Source organism: Lynx canadensis, chromosome C1 (genome assembly GCF_007474595.2).
Source record: "Lynx canadensis isolate LIC74 chromosome C1, mLynCan4.pri.v2, whole genome shotgun sequence".
NCBI classification, from domain to species: domain Eukaryota; kingdom Metazoa; phylum Chordata; class Mammalia; order Carnivora; family Felidae; genus Lynx; species Lynx canadensis.
The window spans coordinates 76,386,358-76,405,563 of NC_044310.1; the positions used below are offsets into that span (position 1 = coordinate 76,386,358).

A 19,206-nucleotide genomic window follows, 5' to 3' on the forward strand; every position below is an offset into this window, starting at 1 on the left:
CTACCTTTCCAAATTATTCACCCAATTTGGTCATGAATGACTCAATGGTTTCCATAACACCAAATCCTCTTGCACAGAATGACACTGTACCACATTCGACAATTTCATAGTAACATTCCACACTTTCTGACAGCAATTCCCTAACAAGAGCAATGAATTTGTTTGAATGATAACAAACTTCATTGGAATAAGTACAGAATTATGCAGGTTACAACTATGACAAGGGTCACATTTCCTTATGATCATCCTTCTCATGTATACGTGGGTATTTAGGAAGATAATGTTTTATCAAGCATCAAAAAACTCAATAAATGGTTGCTATTATCATTGTATTGCATACTGAAGGACTTGTAGCACTGGTGACTATCACCTCTCTACGGGATTGAAAAGGCCAAATAATAATGAACAGACCTCAGTGAACTGTCCATGTAGATGAATTCAGTTTGGGGTTTTTTATATTACAATATAAAGGAGCTAACTTTTCTCTTTGACTGGAAGACTCCCTCTGACCTGTTCACTGATTAGTCTGTTGACTGCAGGTGCAATTCCCCACAACTCTGTCATATCATTTAAAGCTTTCCTTCAGTACAAGTATCTTGTGTTTCCTTGATACCTACAGCACGTAGTCTTTAAACCCTCTGTACTATATAGTCTGAGTCACTTGTTTGGAAATAGTGCTGCCAAGTTGGATTGTATTACTTTTGACAAAAGTCATTCCAAAACTAATCATTGTGGGTATAGTGTGTTTCTCAGTGAGTTAGTGAGTAGATACTGTGGTATCAACTTCATGGCTCCATGAAATCTCTTCTTCAGAGCTGATTTACCCATCTCCCAGCTATTGGGGGGATTTAAGTCTATGGTAATGATCCCAGTAAGCAATGCTAACACACTGCTAGGATAGCTCCTGGGAGCTTGGAAAATCAGTGGCTCATACCTAGTAAACTAGAAATTACAGAATTACTGTAATTTGGGAAAAGGGAATTTAAAAGATCATACAAGTTGGTATGCTAGAATGGATATACGACTTAAGAAAATCCCCCAACCAACTATGTTCATTAAAGGGACCAGAGTACATTCCATTTACCAAACTTATGGATATGGAATGTGCTAGGAAAAGAGAGACCAGCATTACTGAGCAGCTCAGTGGTACACTCTGTAGGCCAAGGTTGGTGGCAGAAGATACTGCTATAGAACAGAGATTCTAGAATCCTGGAATAAAAGAAGTCAAGTTGTAACACAGAACCAACCAAAGCAAAGTGGGCCCAATTATTGTGATGAATGGTAACACAGGAGTGACAGCCAGGAACGACAACCTCCAGAGAGATACGGAGATGGTTATTGGAACACAGTGTTCACAAGGGCAAAAAAAGGTGGGCAGGCAACAAAGGATTTCCTAAATTTATACACTCAAAGATAGATAATTAGGGAACCAAGAGCAGCCACCCAAGCCAAGTCACAATTTCTCACCTGACCGAGCCAGTTCTCAAATCCAGAACCTCATGGGGCGCCTGGGTGGCGCAGTCAGTTAAGCGTCCGACATCAGCCAGGTCACGATCTCGCGGTCCGTGAGTTCGAGCCCCGCGTCGGGCTCTGGGCTGATGGCTCGGAGCCTGGAGCCTGTTTCCGATTCTGTGTCTCCCTCTCTCTCTGCCCCTCCCCCGTTCATGCTCTGTCTCTCTCTGTCCCAAAAATAAATAAAAAACGTTGAAAAAAAAATTAAAAAAAAAAAAATCCAGAACCTCTTTTAGACAAAAGACAGGCCAAGTCCCTAGGAGAATGAATCCTGCAACACTGCCTCAGATGTATTCAATAGTACTTCTCCAGTCCTTCCCTAAAGAAATGTATGGCTGTTTACTTGAATAACCATGCAATAGAAGAGGGGAAATATTCAGACCTTCTGAGAACTGTTGGACACAGGTTCGGAGAAGACATGGCTATCTGGGGACCCAAAGCACCATCATGGCTTTCTTTTTAGAGTGAGGCCATAAGGAAGCACTTTAATAATATGAAGTTGTAGCCAAGCTCTGGCTCATGTTGGGTCTACTCAATCCATTGATCACTACTTCAACCCAGTGGTGATCATTTCTTAGTCTCCAAATATGTAATTGGACTGGACATACTTTGTAATTGGCAGAACCCACATTTGACTCCTTGACCCGTGAGGTAAGAGCTATTGTAAGGCAGAAAACCATGCAAAAGCCTTAGAAATTTCCTTCTACTCCTAGCCTACTCCTAGGACAGTAAATAAAAAATGACATCATATTCTGATGAGAATGGCAAGGTTAATACAATGCTAAAGATTTAAAGCATGTAAGGGTGATGGTTCCTCCTGTATCTCCATTTAACTCACCAATCTGGCCCCTAAAAAAATCCAACAGATCATGGTGCATGAGAGCAGAGTACTATAAACCAAGCAGTAGCCATAATTGCAGCTGCTGTGCCAAATGTGGTATCTTTACCAGCACAGAAAAACACAGCCTCAGGCCCTTGGTATGAGGCCACTGATACGGGGAATGTATTCCTTTCCATTCCTATAAAAAGATCAGAAGTAGTTTACATTCTCATGGGACTGACAATATACATTTATCGTCTTCCCCTAGGACTATGTTAACTCTCCATCCCCATGTAATAATCTAGTCCAAAGGGACCTCCATTGTCTAGACCAGTAGTTCTGGACCATGGGAAATTTTGCTCCAAAGAAAACATCTGGTAATGTAAGAAAACATTTTTGTGTGTCACAGCTAAGGGAGGCAAGAAGTCAGGCTACTGGCATCTTGTGGGTTGAGGCAAGGGACACTGCTAAACATCTTAAAATGCACAGGACAGCCCTCCCACAAGATACTACACAGCTGGGGAATCTGGGGCAAAGATATGCCATCTGCAGCAGAGATGCACACACCACTTCAAAAGCAACTCCTACCATTTAACAGGGATCTGATAGGGGCATCAAGTAACCATGCAGCCAAAGCTTCCCATCATGAGCTAAGGACAAAAGTCATTAGGTTGAGAAGGCACAGCAACAATCCAAAATGAGATGGAAGCCATGCTTTCAGCATTGGGAATGAATACAACCAGAAATCACAAGTAGGCTGCATGAACAGGTGAGTCATGTCCTGCCTGTTGTCCACCACTATTGCACTGACATCTCCCACTCACTTTTCAACCACAGCTGTGTGGAATGGGGAGGGGTTACTTAAGAGTAGCTGATGGTGGAAAAAGAATGTAGAGTTTGGTTCATAGATGGATTTTGGTACATACTCTCAGTATGTGGTAAAAGCCAAAAATAGACTTCTGTTGTACAACATCCCACTCAGGAGTGATCGTGACAGAAAGCAAGGAGGTAAAATCCTCCCAATGGACAGAGCTCCAGGTAGTCTATTTTGTCATCCATCTCCTGTGAAAAGAGTAGTAGCCCAGGGTAAGAACTATACATAGACCTATGGGCAGCAGATAATGTCCTAGCTGTCTTTTCAGAGGGGCTTGGGGGTGGGGGGGAATGGATTGGAGGATTAAGAACAAGGCAGTCTAAGGACAAGGCATGCAGAAGGATACATAAGAGTGAGCACAAAATGTGAAAATCTTTGTATTTCATGTTCACTATCACCAGAAGGCATTCACCATGGAAGAGTTACTAAATAACCAGAGACAGTAGGACTTAGCCAGTTGATGTCCTGAAACCCCTGTCATTTCCTGTAACAGTGCTAGCATAGTTCATTAATGAAGTAAACAGGGCAGCAGGGATGCAGGATATGGATGGGCCTAATAGTATGGGCTTCCACTTACCATGGTTGATTTAGTTACCACCCCTGCTCAATGTTCAACCTGGCAGCAACTGAGATCCATGCTAAGTCCCTAACATGGCACCATTCCTTGAGCCCAAATAGCCCCTTTGTGACAAGATAGATAGCTGCGAAGTCTTGCATCCTTGAAGGAGTAGAGATTTACCTTATATGGGATCATCCCTGAAAACAACACGGAATCATGGCCTAAGCCAGTACTAATATCCAAGGACTCAGACAGTGCTTAATTCACCAACATGAGATCCCACAAAATACTCCATCAAACCAAGGGACCTGCTTTATAGCAAAGGTGTAGCTGTAGACACGTAACCATGGCATCCACATATCACACCATCCAGAGCCTCTGACCTTACAGGCAGTGGAATGGCCTCTTAAAGATGCAACTAACTGAAGGGATTCCTCTTCCATCTGTTATGTAGAAAGCTAGAAAGAGCATCACTACTACCTGAACAACAACAAATCCAGATAAAGCACAAAATCCTGGGGCACCTGAGTGGCGCAGTCGGTTAAGCGTCCGACTTCAGCTCAGGTCACGATCTCGCGGTCCGTGAGTTCAAGCCCCGCATCGGGCTCTGGGCTGATGGCTCAGAGCCTGGAGCCTGTTTCCGATTCTGTGTCTCCCTCTCTCTCCGCCCCTCCCCCGTTCATGCTCTGTCTCTCTCTGTCTCAAAAATAAATAAACGTTAAAAAAAAAAATTAAAAAAAAAAAAAAGCACAAAATCTTAATTTTTCTTGCATCCACCAGAGCTAAAAGTCACATGGCAGCCAAGAAGCCAGAAATATAAAGAAAAACCTTTCTAAGGTGACAAACACACAAACGCTGGCTCACTTGTGGTAGAGCATAGGAGAAGAGACTCGAGGTACCAAGAAAGGATCTAAGAATTACTCAACTAAAATTTTTAACAAATTGTTAGACTGAGTGTACCATAGTATCAGAGTATAGTGTTACTGATATCTGCAGAAACAAAGAGAGCTCACGTGGCCCTTCTCTGACCTACCGTTGTACATAAAATAGATTCAGGGCAGACTGTCAGAGAAAGTTTCCTATGGTGGTGCAGGATGAGAGGACAGGAAGAGCTGCCACAGCAATACAAGCCTGAAGCCCTGCCCCACCCTGCTTCTCTATGGACAAAGCTTTAATCTGCTGGGAAAAGCAGCCTCCAAGACTCAAGGGTACAAGGCCTGCCTAAGACTAAGGCTGGGGGCACCTGGGTGGCTCAGTTGGTTGAAGGTCCAACTTCAGCTCAGGTCATGATGTTGCGGTTTGAGAGTTCAAGTCCTGTTATCAGGCTCTGTGCTGTCAGCTGAGAGCCTGCTTCAGATCCTCTGTCTCCTTCTCTCTGCCCCTCTATGCTTGTGCGTGTGCTTTCTCTCTCTCAAAAATAAATAAACATCTTTTTTTTTTTTAAAAAAAGGACTAAGGCCAAGTCAGTATATTAGAGAACTTTCCCAGTTCCCACCACCAAGCTACCAAGTCTCACTTGTAACTTCAATACCACTGACTTCGACAGTAATTAAACAAAAAACAGAAACTCAGTAAAGATACAAGAGATATGAGCCATACTATTAACCAGCTTGACATAACTGACACCCAACACCACCAGAATACACATTCTTTGACGTGCTCATGGGTCATTCACCAAACAATATTCCAGGATATAAATCATGCCCTCCTCCAAAGTTGAAATAATTGGAATGACATGAACTATGTTCTCTGGCAATGGCAGAATTAAATTAGAAATCAAAACCAGAAATATACCTAAAAAATTCTAACAAATATTTAGAAATTAAACATAGCAAGAGCAAGGCATAAAGAGAAAGGTATAGTATTAAATTCTTTCATTAGAGAAAAAGGGGATCTCAAATCAATGATCTAAGCTTTCATTATAAGAAACAAAAAGAAGCGCAAATTAAACCCAAGGCGAGCAGGAGAAAAGCAGTAATAGGGACAAGAAGAGAAATCAATAATTTCAAAAATAGAAATAAAATCAGTGAAACAAAAAGTTATTTCCTTGAAAAGATAGATAAAATTGGTAAAACTCCAGCCAGACTGATTCAGAAGAAAGGAGAGAAGATGCAAATTACCAACATCAGAAACAAAAGAGGAGATATCACCACAGATCATACAGTCATAAGTAAGTGAATATTACAATCTTAGGGCCATTTATTTGACAAAATAGATGAAATGGACAAAACCTTTACAAGACACAAACTACCAAAGCTTACTCAAGAGGAAGGTAATTTGAGTTTTGCCGTATCTACTAAAGAAAATAAATTTGCAGTTAAAACTTCCTACTAAGAAATCCACAGGCCCAGTAGCTTTACTAGCAAAATTACTCAGACTTTTAACAGTATGTCAATTCTAGATACCCTCTGAATAAAAAATAGAAATGAGCACTTCCTGTCTCATTCTATGAGCTACCCATAACCCGGACAACGAAGGGTTACAACATCACAATACAACATTACAACATTACAACAAACCATTATCTTTCATGAATATAGATACAAAGATCTTCACTAAACATCAGCTAATTAAATCCAGCGTACATTTGTAAAAATTATATAGCATGACCAAATAGAGTTTATCCCAGGAATGTAAGACTAAACATTTGAAAACATCAATGTAATTCATCATATCAAAAGACTGAGGAAAAAATTGTTATGATCGTCTTAATAGCAGCAGGAAAAAAAATCCGATAAAAATCAACATCCATTCACCATAAAACCCCTCGGCAAACCAGAAACATAAGAGAAATGCCTCACTCCATAAAAGGCTTCTACAAAACACCTGTAGCTTACGTCATCCACAATGTTAAAGACTAAATGTTTTCAGCAGTACACCTGGATGTTGGTCCCATGGATCTGTCTCTTGCTTCCACAGTGCTTGGGCACAGCAGTCCCGGGGACCCCGTCTTCCAGCGTCCCACCACCCCGCAACCCCCTCTCCAGTCCCAACCTTGGGAACCATCGTGGGCCCCCTGTGCCTCCCGGACCGGCAGACCCCGTGTTTTGCGCTCGGCTCCTCACAGCGGATCAAGCACGAGCCCCCGGGCCGGTCGGAAAGCCTCCCCTCGAGGGGCCGCCGCCCAGCCGCCCACCGCCTGGTCAACACGCAGCCGCGGGCTCGCGCACCCACCTCTCTCCCGCGCCTCTTTCCGCCGCCAGGAGGTGGCTCCGGAGCGCGGCCCGCTTCTCGAGAGCCGGTGGAGGTGAAGCTAGAAGGCCTCTCCTGAACAGGCAGAGCCACGGCGGCGGCCGGCCTCTTCCGGGACGAGCAGAGGCACAAGCCGTCCCAAGAAGAGCTGCGGGAAGCCCTAGACGCCACGCAAACCACCAGGGACCTGGAGCGGACCCTGAACCCGGCCCTTTATCTGCGCGCCGGGTTCCAACCGCGCAGGCGCCCATCTCCGGGGCCTCCTGCAGAACCGCCGCGGGGTCAGCAGGTGAAGCTCATCCAGAAGATGGAGGCCCCCTGACTCACCTGGGAGGCCGGCGGCCCCGGGCCGGGCTGGGCGGGCACCGCTGCCAAGCGCCCAGCCTCCGGCACCACGAGGAGCCTCCGGAGCCCGGCAGGCGTTGAGGGGCCCCTCTGGCACCCCGGCCCTGGTGTCAGGGCCTCTGGCTGAGGCTCTCCCTGCGGCCCCTAGGCAGGTTTTTGACCACCGCGGAGCCCTCGCCCAGGCCTGGACCAGGTGGAAACAGTAAAGTTTTGTACCCCTCCCAAGTAAAGAAGAAAAAGGACAAGAAGAAAGATTAAATGTTTTCCCCCTAAAATCAGCTACAAGGCAGAGATGTGTCTGCTCTTACCATTTGTGGTTGACACTGAAATGTAGAACATAGCCAGTTAGAGAAAGCAAGAAAAAGAAATAAAAGCCATACCACTTAGAAAGGAAGAAATAAAACCACACACACTCTCTTTGCAGATATCAACTCTAATTTAATGAGAAAATCTTAAAGAATCTTCAAAAAAGCAAATAGGACTAATAGGTCAGTTTAGCAAGATCACAATATATACAAACAACGAGCAACTGAGAATTGAATTTTTAAAAAGTACCATTTACATTATCAGCAAAAACATTAAATACTTGGGTATAAATTTGACGAACTATGTACGGACGTTGAAAAGTACAAGACCTAGACCTAAATGAATAGATACACATATTTAATGATTAGAATATTCAATATTCTTAAATTTGTTTTTCAACATCTATTTATTTATTTATTTATTTTTTTTTTTTGAAAGAGAGAGTGGCAGAGCGTGAGCAGAGGAAGGGCAGAAAGAGAGGGAGACACAGAATCTGAAGCAGGCTCCAGGCTCTGAGTTGTCAGCACAGAACTTGACACGGGGCTGGAACTCACAGCCTTGAGATCACGACCTGAGCTAAAGTCAGACTGTTAACCGGCTGAGCCACCCAGATGCCCGGAAGATAAAATATTCTTAATATGTCATTTCCTACCAAATAGATTTATAGATTCAACACAGTTCAAATCAAGATCCCAGCAGGTTGTAGAAATCTTTAAGCTGATTCTAAAATATATATGAGGGGGTGTCTGGGGGGCTCAGTCGGTTAAGCATCCAACTTTTGATTTCAGCTCAGGTCATGATCTCACAGTTTCTGAGTTGGAGCCCCTTGTGAGGCTCTGCACTGACAGCGAGGAGCCTGCTCGGGATTCCCTCTCCCTCTCTGCCCCTCCCCTACGTGGGCATATGTACACGTGCTCTTACTCCTTCTCAAAAACAAATAAACATTAAAAGAAAAGCTTAAATAAAATATATATTAAGAAATATAGAAGCCCAGCCCCCCTCTCTCAATTTCGGACAGCTGTGAAGGACCATCTGGTTTCAGAGCTCCTGGTAAAGTGAGCTGAGGCCTCAATAGCGGGTGTACTGTGCAGCAGTCTCTCCTTTGGCCCAAGCCCGCTTCCCTCACTTCCTTATAGGCGTGTCTACTGAGACCACGCCCCTGTAGACCTTCTATGCACAAACAAGTCTCCACCTCCCAGTCAGTATCCAGGGAACCTAATCTAATTCAATAGGTTTGAATGAGTTTCTTTTTTTTTTTTTAACGTTTATTTATTTTTGAGACAGAGACAGAGCATGCACGGGGGAGGGGCAGAGAGAGAGGGAGACACAGAATCGGAAGCAGGCTCCAGGCTCTGAGCCGTCAGCCTAGAGCCTGTCGCGGGGCTCGAACTCCTGGACCGCGAGGTCGTGACCTCAGCCAAAGTCGGACGTGTAACCAACTAAGCCACCCAGGCGCCCCTGAATGAGTTTCTATAAATGAAAATGTTGAACACGTAAGGGATGATTTGCTGTGTTTAAAAAAAAAAAAAAATCAGCCCAATGTGACATAGAAAATGTGTCAAGTCAATTTAGGAATATTATCTATGATTTTAGTCATTATTCCTAAAGAAGCCTATAAAAAAATGTATGTATGCACTATACGATTACATTTATATAATCTTGAAATGACAAAATTATAGAAATGGAGAGCAGTTGAGTGGTCGCCAGGAGTTAAAGAAAGGGCGTCAGCAGTAGGGAAGTAGATGATGTCATAAAAGGGCAACATGAAGGATCCTTATGGTGATGGAAATGTTTGGTATCTTGACTGTATCGATGTCAATATCTTGGTTGTGATATTGTAATTGACAGTTTTGCAAGATGTTACTATTGAGGGGAACTGGTTAAGGGAACATGGGATCTCCTTGTATTATTTCTCACAGCTGTGTGTGAATCTACAATGATGTCAAAACTAAAAGTTTAATTAAGAAAAAATAAATACAGGGGCGCCTGGGTGGCTCAGTAGGCTGAGCGTCAGACTTTAGCTCAGACCATGATCTCGTGGTTCGTGAGTTCGAGCCCTGCATCAGGCTCTGTGCTGACAGCCCAGAGCCTGGAGCCTGCTTTGTTTTCTGTGTCTTCCTCTCTCTCTGCCCTTCCCCTGCTCACACTCTGTCTCTCCCTCTGTCTCAAAAATAAATAAACATTTTAAAAAATTTTTTAAAAAAGGAAAAGACAAATACATATGTGTCTATGGAAAACATTAATGGACAGCTTTTAAAAAACTGAGCTTGAGTGAGGTTATTCCAGCATAACTCCAAGACAGGATAGAGTAAAAGATAATATGAACCTTTTGCAGATTATAATTTACTAGTTTAATTACTTTCATGTGGAGGCTCACGGAATCTTCCTTTACTCATAGAAGTGGTATGACCCAAACACAGATTTTAAGAGGGCTTTATAAATCTAAGTAGGAATAAACCAGGGTCATTTTATGTACGCACTTTGAATTTTTTATGTCTTTGAAAAAATCTATAACCAATATATATTTATAACCACCTTATAAATGTTAATTTTTAAAACCAAGTTTCTGAGATTTGTGCCTGCTTCTGAAAAGACCTCTAAACTAACAGAAATGGAATTAAAGCAGACACTGACCAAGTTCCATACTCAATCCTTGACTTCTGAGAGTAAGCATATCACGATTTTAAAAGATGGTTATCAAGGGTTGTGGGAAGAAAGAGAGACAGACAGAGATATCTAATTGAAAGGAATTTAAATTCTACTCATTTCAAAATTCCCTATACATTAACAGATAAAAGGACCATTTACTGTTGATTGTTAGATAACATTCCTTATACAGGTTTGGGTTTTTTTGTTTGTTTGTTTGTTTGTTTGTTTGTTTTGGTGTTTTGGTTTGGTTTTGTTTAGAGAGAGAACATGCAGAGCCCAGTGTGGGGCTTGATCTTACCACCAACCGTGAGACCATGACCTGAGCCAAAATCGAGAGTCAGACCCTCAACTGACTGAGCCACCTGGGGGCCTCATTATGTTTTAAAGTTAAAAGGTAATTTTTGCCACTAATTTGTATTACAAGAATTTTAAAATAATTGTTTCAACCAATATCAAAAAGTATTAACTTTTTAAATGATAAAATTTAACAGCTAATATAGGATACATCCATACACTAGAATACTCTGCAGCAGTTAGAAATAACTTCACCTTTCTGTGAATAATTGAAAAGATCTCTGAGATATCTTAAGTGAAAATAGCTAGGCCAAGAAAAGAATAATGTGAGTGGTAAATGTAAAAATTAAAAATAAAATAATACATATACACAGAGCATAACTGTGGGAAAATATACAAGAAACCAATAAACAGCAGATACCTCCTAAACAGGAGCAGAGGTGGGAGGTAGATGTGTTTTTCACTGCATACCTTCTTGGATCTTCAAATTTTGTAGCAGGTACACATATTACTTTGAATAGGAGTTTTAACAATATTTATCATTAAAATAAAGTTTTTTAAAATATTTAACATGTGAATAAATGTAAATAAATTATCGATTTAAAATTAGTACCATCAGAATCATATAAATAAGCATGGATTTTGAAGTAGAATTCCTAGTAGCTATAATCTGCCATTTACTGGATATTGTGGCCTTGGGCAAGTTATTTAATTGTTTTATCCTCAGACTGTTTTAAAGTGGGTATTCTAATGTGCATCATTAAGGTTTATTCAGTGGATTAAATGTAATCCATAAAAATAGCCCTACAGAAGGCACACAACTGGGGCGCCTGGGTGGCTCAGTTGGCAAGCGACCGACTCTTGGTTTCAGCTCAGGTCATGATCTCTTGGTTGAGTCCTGTGTCAGGCTCTATGCTGAGCAGGGATCCTGCTTCAGATTCTCTCTCTCTCTCTCTCTCTCTCTCTCTCTCTCTCTCTCTCTCCCTCTCCCCCCCCCCCGTCCCTCTCCCCTGTTCACACATACTCTGTCTCTCTAAAATTAAAAAAAAATTTTTTTTAATTTTTTAAAGGCACAGTAGCAGCTACTTCCCTCTCTCATTATCCTACTCATAATCCCTACTCTCATTATCTACACTGTTGTGGCCCTGGGATGCTGAAAAACTAGAAAAATTTCTCAGCAGTTATAGTCTTACATGTGATAATGTTTCTGGAGGTCAATAGAACATGAGAACCCCAGTGGTGTTCCCTATTCTTTTTCTACATCCTCCATGCGGTCAAGGCCAGCAGTGAAGCACCTCAACCTCAAAGCTTCATTAAAATTCTAGAGTAGATACTTAATGATATTGTCTTAGTTTGGGTTCCATCAAAAACAGTCTGAGACAAGACCATAGGTACAAATGATTTCTTGGAAGGTGATTCCAAGGTGAGGGAACCAAGAGAGGAAGAGAAGAAAGAAGGAAAACACAAAATAAGGCTGTATTACCAGCCTCCCTACTATAAGCAACAAAGATTCGATCAAGTCAGGACCACGTGAGAAACACACAATGATCACCCCGCCCCAAATTGTCTACCCAAAAGACAGGAGGCTGGAGCCTTTATCCACTGTGTTTCATCCCCCACTGGTTGAGGGTTGAGCTTGGGGGCCTTAACATCCCCACACTTTGGGGCCTGCATGGGGAATTGAACAGACTCTTGCAGCGTCAAAGAAAGCCCTAGGGAAGAGAACGGAAAGAAACACAGTGCACACATGGAGCATGGTATCGTCAGCACAAGGTGAGTATGAACTTGAATGGAACTGTCCACTGGAGTTGCAGCTGTAAACAGAGGTGGGCTGAGGAGATATGACATAGGGTGCCAGAGGCATTTGCTACATACGTCATCCAGAAAAATTTTGGCCAAGTTACAGCTGCTAAAAGAACAAACATGCCACAATTGTCATAATTTTCTTTCTTGTCTTCCTTCTCGAGTATGGCAGTAACAATTACATGTTTAAAGCTTGTGGCAAAGCTTCAGTGATCCAAATGCTGGGAACGTACTCGTGCATATTTCTTTGACAGGCCAGAGCTGCTGAGCCGCCATGACATTGACTTCTGTATGTTTACTACTTTCAACAGCTCTTATGCTATGCTCACTTTTCTAAAAAAATGGGCTGAATATTCTTATTTCAGATGGCTGATAAATGACATGTTTACCTCTTCTCCCTCCCCAAAATGCAAAAATTACAGAATAAATACATTTTTTAAAAATCCACTGCAGTGCCAGAAGCAGAGGAGAGGTGCCACCTACAAATCAAAACAAGGAGAAATTTCCGGAGACTGGAAAGTCAACAAGAAAAAGGCTGACAGAGACAACAGCATTAGGCTTCTTCTCTGCTCTTTGACCTTATTTTCCCTGCCACAGGAACAGCTGCGAACACAGTCACCTCCGTTTCAAAAACGAAAATAAACAGAGATCGTATCTGAATAAGGAGAAAATGCATCTGAAAGAATAAAAAGGTAAATCAAAGGAAACGCTGAAAGATTTTAGAAACGAAGGAAGCTGTGCTACCAGACACTAAAATGAACAATAAGAGTGTGGCACAAAACTAAGTGCTCTTGAACTTCCAGCAATGCACCCAAGCATATACATAGATGGCTGTTCACATCAGTGCGGAAAGAGTAATGATTCAATAAATGGTGCTGGGGTCACTGGTTAGCTATGTAAGAGGGGGAAAAGTTGATCTTTACATTGTTATTCACAAAAATAAATCATTTTCATGTAGACTGGGAATCAAAACTTTTAAACAAAATCATGTAAATTTTAAATGTGTACAGTCTAGCAGTCATGGGAGAAAAGGGAACTTTCTGGCGTAAAAGCAAGACATGATCATCAAAACACCAATGATACGCCATTTTTACCAAGGAAATATGGCCCTCAGTCATTGCAATAAAAAGAAAAAATTGATACAAACTCTCTGGGTGGCATTTTGGTGGTAGATATCAAAAGTCTTAAAAATACATATGCCTTTTAATCAAGAGAAATAATTAAGAATGTGAGAATATAATTGGCTGTAAGAATATTCATCATCACAATACTCTCAGGGAAAGACTGACAACTATCTAAGGTGCACTAGTGGTGAATTAGTGAAACAACAGGATCACAACAACAGGATCAAAATAAAGACATGTTGGTAAAAGAAACAGAAACAGATTTTGAAAGAATATATACTATCTTCCATAATGTGGACCATCTGCTCTGTTCACAAGTATATACGCCAAGTGTCTAGTACACGGTAGGCTCTCATTAAATATGTCAAGTGCATGACTGGTGAAATGTAATTATATATATTATAAACACAACTAGCCACACAGAAACATTAATTACAAAAACTGTACAATACAGTACAGTTGTTTAATGTACAATTGTACATTAAACAATATGTTTAATGTTAAACATACTTAAGATAAATCTTAATAATAAATGAAAATATCTATGTCATACATTTAAACAAAAGGCAGAAGACAAATTATAAACATAGTGAAAATGGTTAGAAAAACAGACTGGGGTGCCTGGGTGGCTCAGTCAGTTGAGTGTCCGACTTTGGCTCAGGTCATAATCTCATGGTTCATGAGTTCGAGCCCCACCTTGGGCTCTGGGCTGACAGCTCAGAGCCTGGAGCCTGCTTCGGATTTTGTGTCTCCCTCTCTCTCTGCCCTTCCCGCACTCGTGCCCTATCTCTCAAAAGTAAATAAACATTAGGGGCGCCTGGGTGGCTCAGTCGGTTAAGCGGCCGACTTCGGCTCAGGTCATGATCTCGCGGTCGGTGAGTTCAAGCCCCGCGTTGGGCTCTGTGCTGACAGCTCAGAGCCTGGAGCCTGTTTCAGATTCTGTGTCTCCCTCTCTCTGACCCTCCCCCGTTCATGCTCTGTCTCTCTCTGTCTCCAAAATAAATAAACGTTAAAAAAAAAATTTAAAAAAAAAGTAAATAAACATTAAAAAAAAAAAAGAAAAAGAAAAACAGACCAGAGACTGATTTCTGTGAATAGAATTATCATTGATTTTATTTTTCTTCTTTCTCTCTTTCTACATTTACCAAATTCGTTGCCAATGAACATTTTGTAATGGGAAAGAAAATCTTTTAAATAAGTTGCATGTTCTGGAATACTAATTTAAAATTATATTTTAGAAGAATACTCGAGCTGAGAAAGTGTTCACAGTATACTATTAAATTAAAACAATACACTGGAAATACTACAGTCAGTGTGATTCCAATTACATGTATATACATATACACGTACAGAGGAAAGGAACAATAATTAAAATCCTAAAGGCTTGATTTCTGGGGAATAAAATTTTTTTCACTTCTTCCTTGTAATCTTCTGTATTTTCCAAATTTTCTACAAAAAGAAAACTTCTCTTTTGTAATCAGGAGGATGGGCAGCAGGAAGGAGGAGGAAGAGGTGTTTTTGCTTTTCAGAAATGAAAAATATATGGATGGGTTGAAGGTCAAGCCATCAATCCTTAACAGATTCTTTTAGCTTTGTGGGAATCCATTCTCAATGATAAACTTATTTTTCCCTCAAGTACATATTTTCTACAACTGTTCATGCTTATGCCTCTGAACACTATTAAAATATTAATGTATTCTTCTCATGTTGTCCTCTCATGTTGCCCACTTTCTATCTGAGCAATAAATCTATACTTTTCTAACCTCTGAAAGAGCGTGGAAACTTGCCTAAGGTGACACAATTACTTACTGGTGGCAATAGGCCTAGACCACAGTAGTCCTGGCTCCCAGTCCAGGATTGTCCTCTTGGGAAACAAGTCTCTAAAATCCATTCAACAATTTTGAAATATTTGTCCTTGACATACTCTTCTTCAAGTAGCAACAAGGAAAGTTTGACCACTGCGATTATGGGCCCAATTCCAAACAGCCTCCAAAGACTCCTGTCTTTTGGAGGAAGAAGACACACTAAGATCATTAAACACCAGTGTGCCCACACTACTAGGTACCTAAGGAATGTTTAATCACTACTTTTTATTTGGTTCATCAGTGGGTACAAAGCCTACAAGATGAATTGCGGAACCAGGAAAGTCTAGCTTAGGCTACAGTCTCCTTATCCATGTTGAAAGTCCCCTGGAATTCTGTAAAGCTTCCACAAGCACCAGGATACCGACACACTTAGGGAGAAAGAGCAACCATTCACACATATGTAAGAAATACACACACTTCACACACATAGCGTTATGTCAACACCCCTCCCCACGAAAAACAAAAAACAAAACAAAACAGATTTCAACAATCTGTCAAATCCATAAATGGCATGCCATCTAATAACTTGTAATAGGTTGTAAAACACATCAGTCTTTCAAATGGTAAATTTCCATCAACTATTAATGAAATGGCATCACTCTCTTTTTAAAAATTCCTCAAGTCTAGCATTTGAAATCTCAGCCAACTCAGAATCCTTTAAACATCAAATCCAACTTCTCATTCACAGTAAACACCATGTTCAGAAAGCATCATTAGCCCTAAGTTAGTTAATGAAATATTTGCTGCTATTTCTTCCCATCATAATAAGAAATGCTACTCAACAGGGGATGATTAAAAAACCCATATGCCCCATAAACCTCATGAATATAGCTCTCTCAGTTGCTTTAAGTATCAATCACAAAAAGAAAACTAATACTGTGGCTTAATATTGTTTTTACTTTGCTAAAAACCTCTCAACCACCACATACACACACACACACACACACACAAAAGGCAGTAAAATCTAATTAACTTCTTTGCAAGTTAGTGCACAATTTATATCCTAGTACGTGTATACAGGCCATTTTAATTTCCAACCAAAGGAAGTAAGAACAGAGGCCTTTGGGTCTCCCTTGCTGTGCCTTCTACTACCATAACCCTAATCATGTTACAAAAAAGAAAATTAGCAATATCCCAACCTAAGATTTCCATTGTAAGCTTTTTAATCCATCATTAATTTTCTCTTTACTCATAAGACAGAATTTCACATTCTGGAATTTAAGAGTGCTAAGATAAATAACCTTTTATGCTTACAGGAAGCAGATTAACTTTTGAGGAAATTACTGTTTCTTCTTAGAAAGACAAAATAGTATATCAAGGAAAAAAATACTAATTGATGGCTTTCTAAATAAAGCATGATCATTGAGCAATACTAAATTGGTTGTCTTGTGTGCCAAATTAATCTCTTCATTATATGGAACCAGGCTGGCTATTTTATGTTTCAATCCATCTTTAAGAGCAGCATTTGATTAATCAAGTTAATGATGACAGTTTTTAGCCAGTGACAAATGATACATTTATTCGGGCCCTTTTTCAGATGATACAAGCTATTGTGAGCAAAGGAAAAAGAAGCATCAATTTGGAAGATTAGATTAGTATGCCTAGTTTAAACTCTTCACTTACTCTAGCAAATGAGATTAGAAGTAAAGACTGGGTTCATGAGTAAATCTCTATCGTAAAAAATAATTATCATCAAATATAAGGCATACAAACTCTTTCAGATTATTTTATGTTAAGGACATATAAAACGCTGCATATTGGGGATAATTCAAAGTTGGTGGATTTAGAAGCACCTGGGTGGCTCAGTCGGTTAAGCGTCCGACTTCAGCTCAGGTCATGATCTCGCAGTTCTTGAGTTCAAGCCCCGCATCGGGCTCTGGTGCTGACGGTTCAGAGTCTGGAGCCTCCTTCAGGTTCTGTGTCTCCCTCTCTCTCTGCCCCTCCCCCACTCACTCTGTCTCTCTATCCTTCAAAAATAAATAAACATTAAAAAAAATTAAAGTTGGTGGATTTCAAAAACAATGAGACCAAACAATTTCAGTTAAGCTACCAGCAAGGTAATTTTAACCAAAATCATAATTGTTTAAGACGAGTCCTCTTGAAAGTAAGTCCTAATACAGAATGAGAGCAAGGCTCATGTGCTTCCTTTATTAAAGGTAACTATGTAAGTAGTCTGAATAGTCCAATTTATCCATTTATGGCAAAAGCTCTAATATAAGGGTTGGCAGACTACAGCCCAACTCCCAGGCCAAATCCAGCCTGCCTCCAGTTGTTGTAAATAAAGTTTTATTGGAACAGTCACCACAGTTCATTTATGTATCATGTATAGCTGATTTCACACTAACAAGGCAGAGTTGAATCATTGCAACAGAGACCATATGGCCCACAAAAGTCTAAATTATCTACTACATGGCCCTTTACAGAAACTTTGCTAACCCCTGCTCTAATATACTGGTTTTCAGATCTTTAGCAGTAGAACCCTTTCCAATGAAATCTCATAAGACAATAAAACATCTGAAAGCAATATTTTTAGTGTACATTAATTTTATAAATTAAAATGTACAATATTTACTTAATATGAAGCCAATCAATGAGAACAGCCAGCAGTTTTGTTGAACACAAAATTAGAAATTGGGAGTGGCATGAAAAGATGCTCAATATCGGTCAATATCAGGGAAATACAAATCAAAGCCACACTGAGATACCACCTCACACCTGTCAGAGTGGCTAAAATGAACAACTCAGGAAACAACAGATGCTGGAGAGGATGTGGAGAAATGGGAACCCTCTTGCACTGTTGGTGGGAATGCAAACTCGTGCAGCTGCTCTGGAAAACAGTGTGGAGGTTCCTCAAAAAATTAAAAATAAAGCTACCCTTTGACCCAGCAATAGCAATACTAGGAACTTACCCAAGGGATACAGGAGTGCTGATGCACAGGGGCACGTGTACCCCAATGTTTACAGCAGCACTTTCAACAATAGCCAAATCATGGAAAGAGCCCAAAGGCTCATCAATGGATGAATGGATAAAGAAGATGTGGTTTACTCAGATATCACCTCATGCCAGTCAGAGTGGCCAAAATGAACAAATCAGGAGACTATAGATGCTGGAGAGGATGTGGAGAAACGGGAACCCTCTTGCACTGTTGGTGGGAATGCAAATTGGTGCAGCCACTCTGGAAAACAGTGTGGAGGTTACTCAAAAAATTAAAAATAGACCTATCCTATGACCCAACAATAGCACTGCTAGGAATTTACCCAAAGGATACAGGAGTACTGATGCATAGGGGCACTTGTACCCCAATGTTTATAGCAGCACTCTCAACAATAGCCAAATTGTGGAAAGAGCCTAAATGTCCATCAACTGATGAATGGATAAAGAAATTGTGGTTTATATACACAATGGAGTACTATGTGGCAATGAGAAAGAATGAAATATGGCCCTTTGTAGCAACGTGGATGGAACTGGAGAGTGTTATGCTAAGTGAAATAAGCCATACAGAAAAAGACAGATACCATATGATTTCACTCTTATGTGGATCCTGAGAAACTTAACAGAAACCCATGGGGGAGGGGAAGAAAAAAAAAAAGAGAGAGGTTAGAGGGGGAGAGAGCCAAAGCATAAGAGACTCTTAAAAACTGAGAACAAACTGAGGGTTGATGGGGGGTGGGAGAGAGGGGAGGGTGGGTGATGGGTATTGAGGAGGGAACCTTTTGGGATGAGCACTGGGTGTTGTATGGAAACCAATTTGACAATAAATTTCATAAAAAAGATGGGGCGCCTGGGTGGCGCAGTCGGTTAAGCATCCGACTTCAGCCAGGTCACGATCTCGCGGTCCGGGAGTTCGAGCCCCGCGTCAGGC

General features: G+C 40.9%; 1 protein-coding gene across 1 annotated transcript; it reads left to right on the forward strand.

The window, feature by feature from the left end:
- Nucleotides 1-6,612: 6,612 nt before the first annotated feature.
- Nucleotides 6,613-7,383, forward strand: LOC115519749 (splicing factor, proline- and glutamine-rich-like). Its single transcript, XM_030323653.1, has one exon. It carries the CDS (start codon nucleotides 6,613-6,615, stop codon nucleotides 7,381-7,383), a length of 771 nt encoding a protein of 256 aa, XP_030179513.1.
- Nucleotides 7,384-19,206: the final 11,823 nt, after the last annotated feature.

What these genes read in the sequence shown, in the direction of transcription:
- LOC115519749 (XM_030323653.1), top strand. Translation starts at nt 6,613, where the DNA reads ATGTTAAAGACTAAATGTTTTCAGCAGTACACCTGGATGTTGGTCCCA.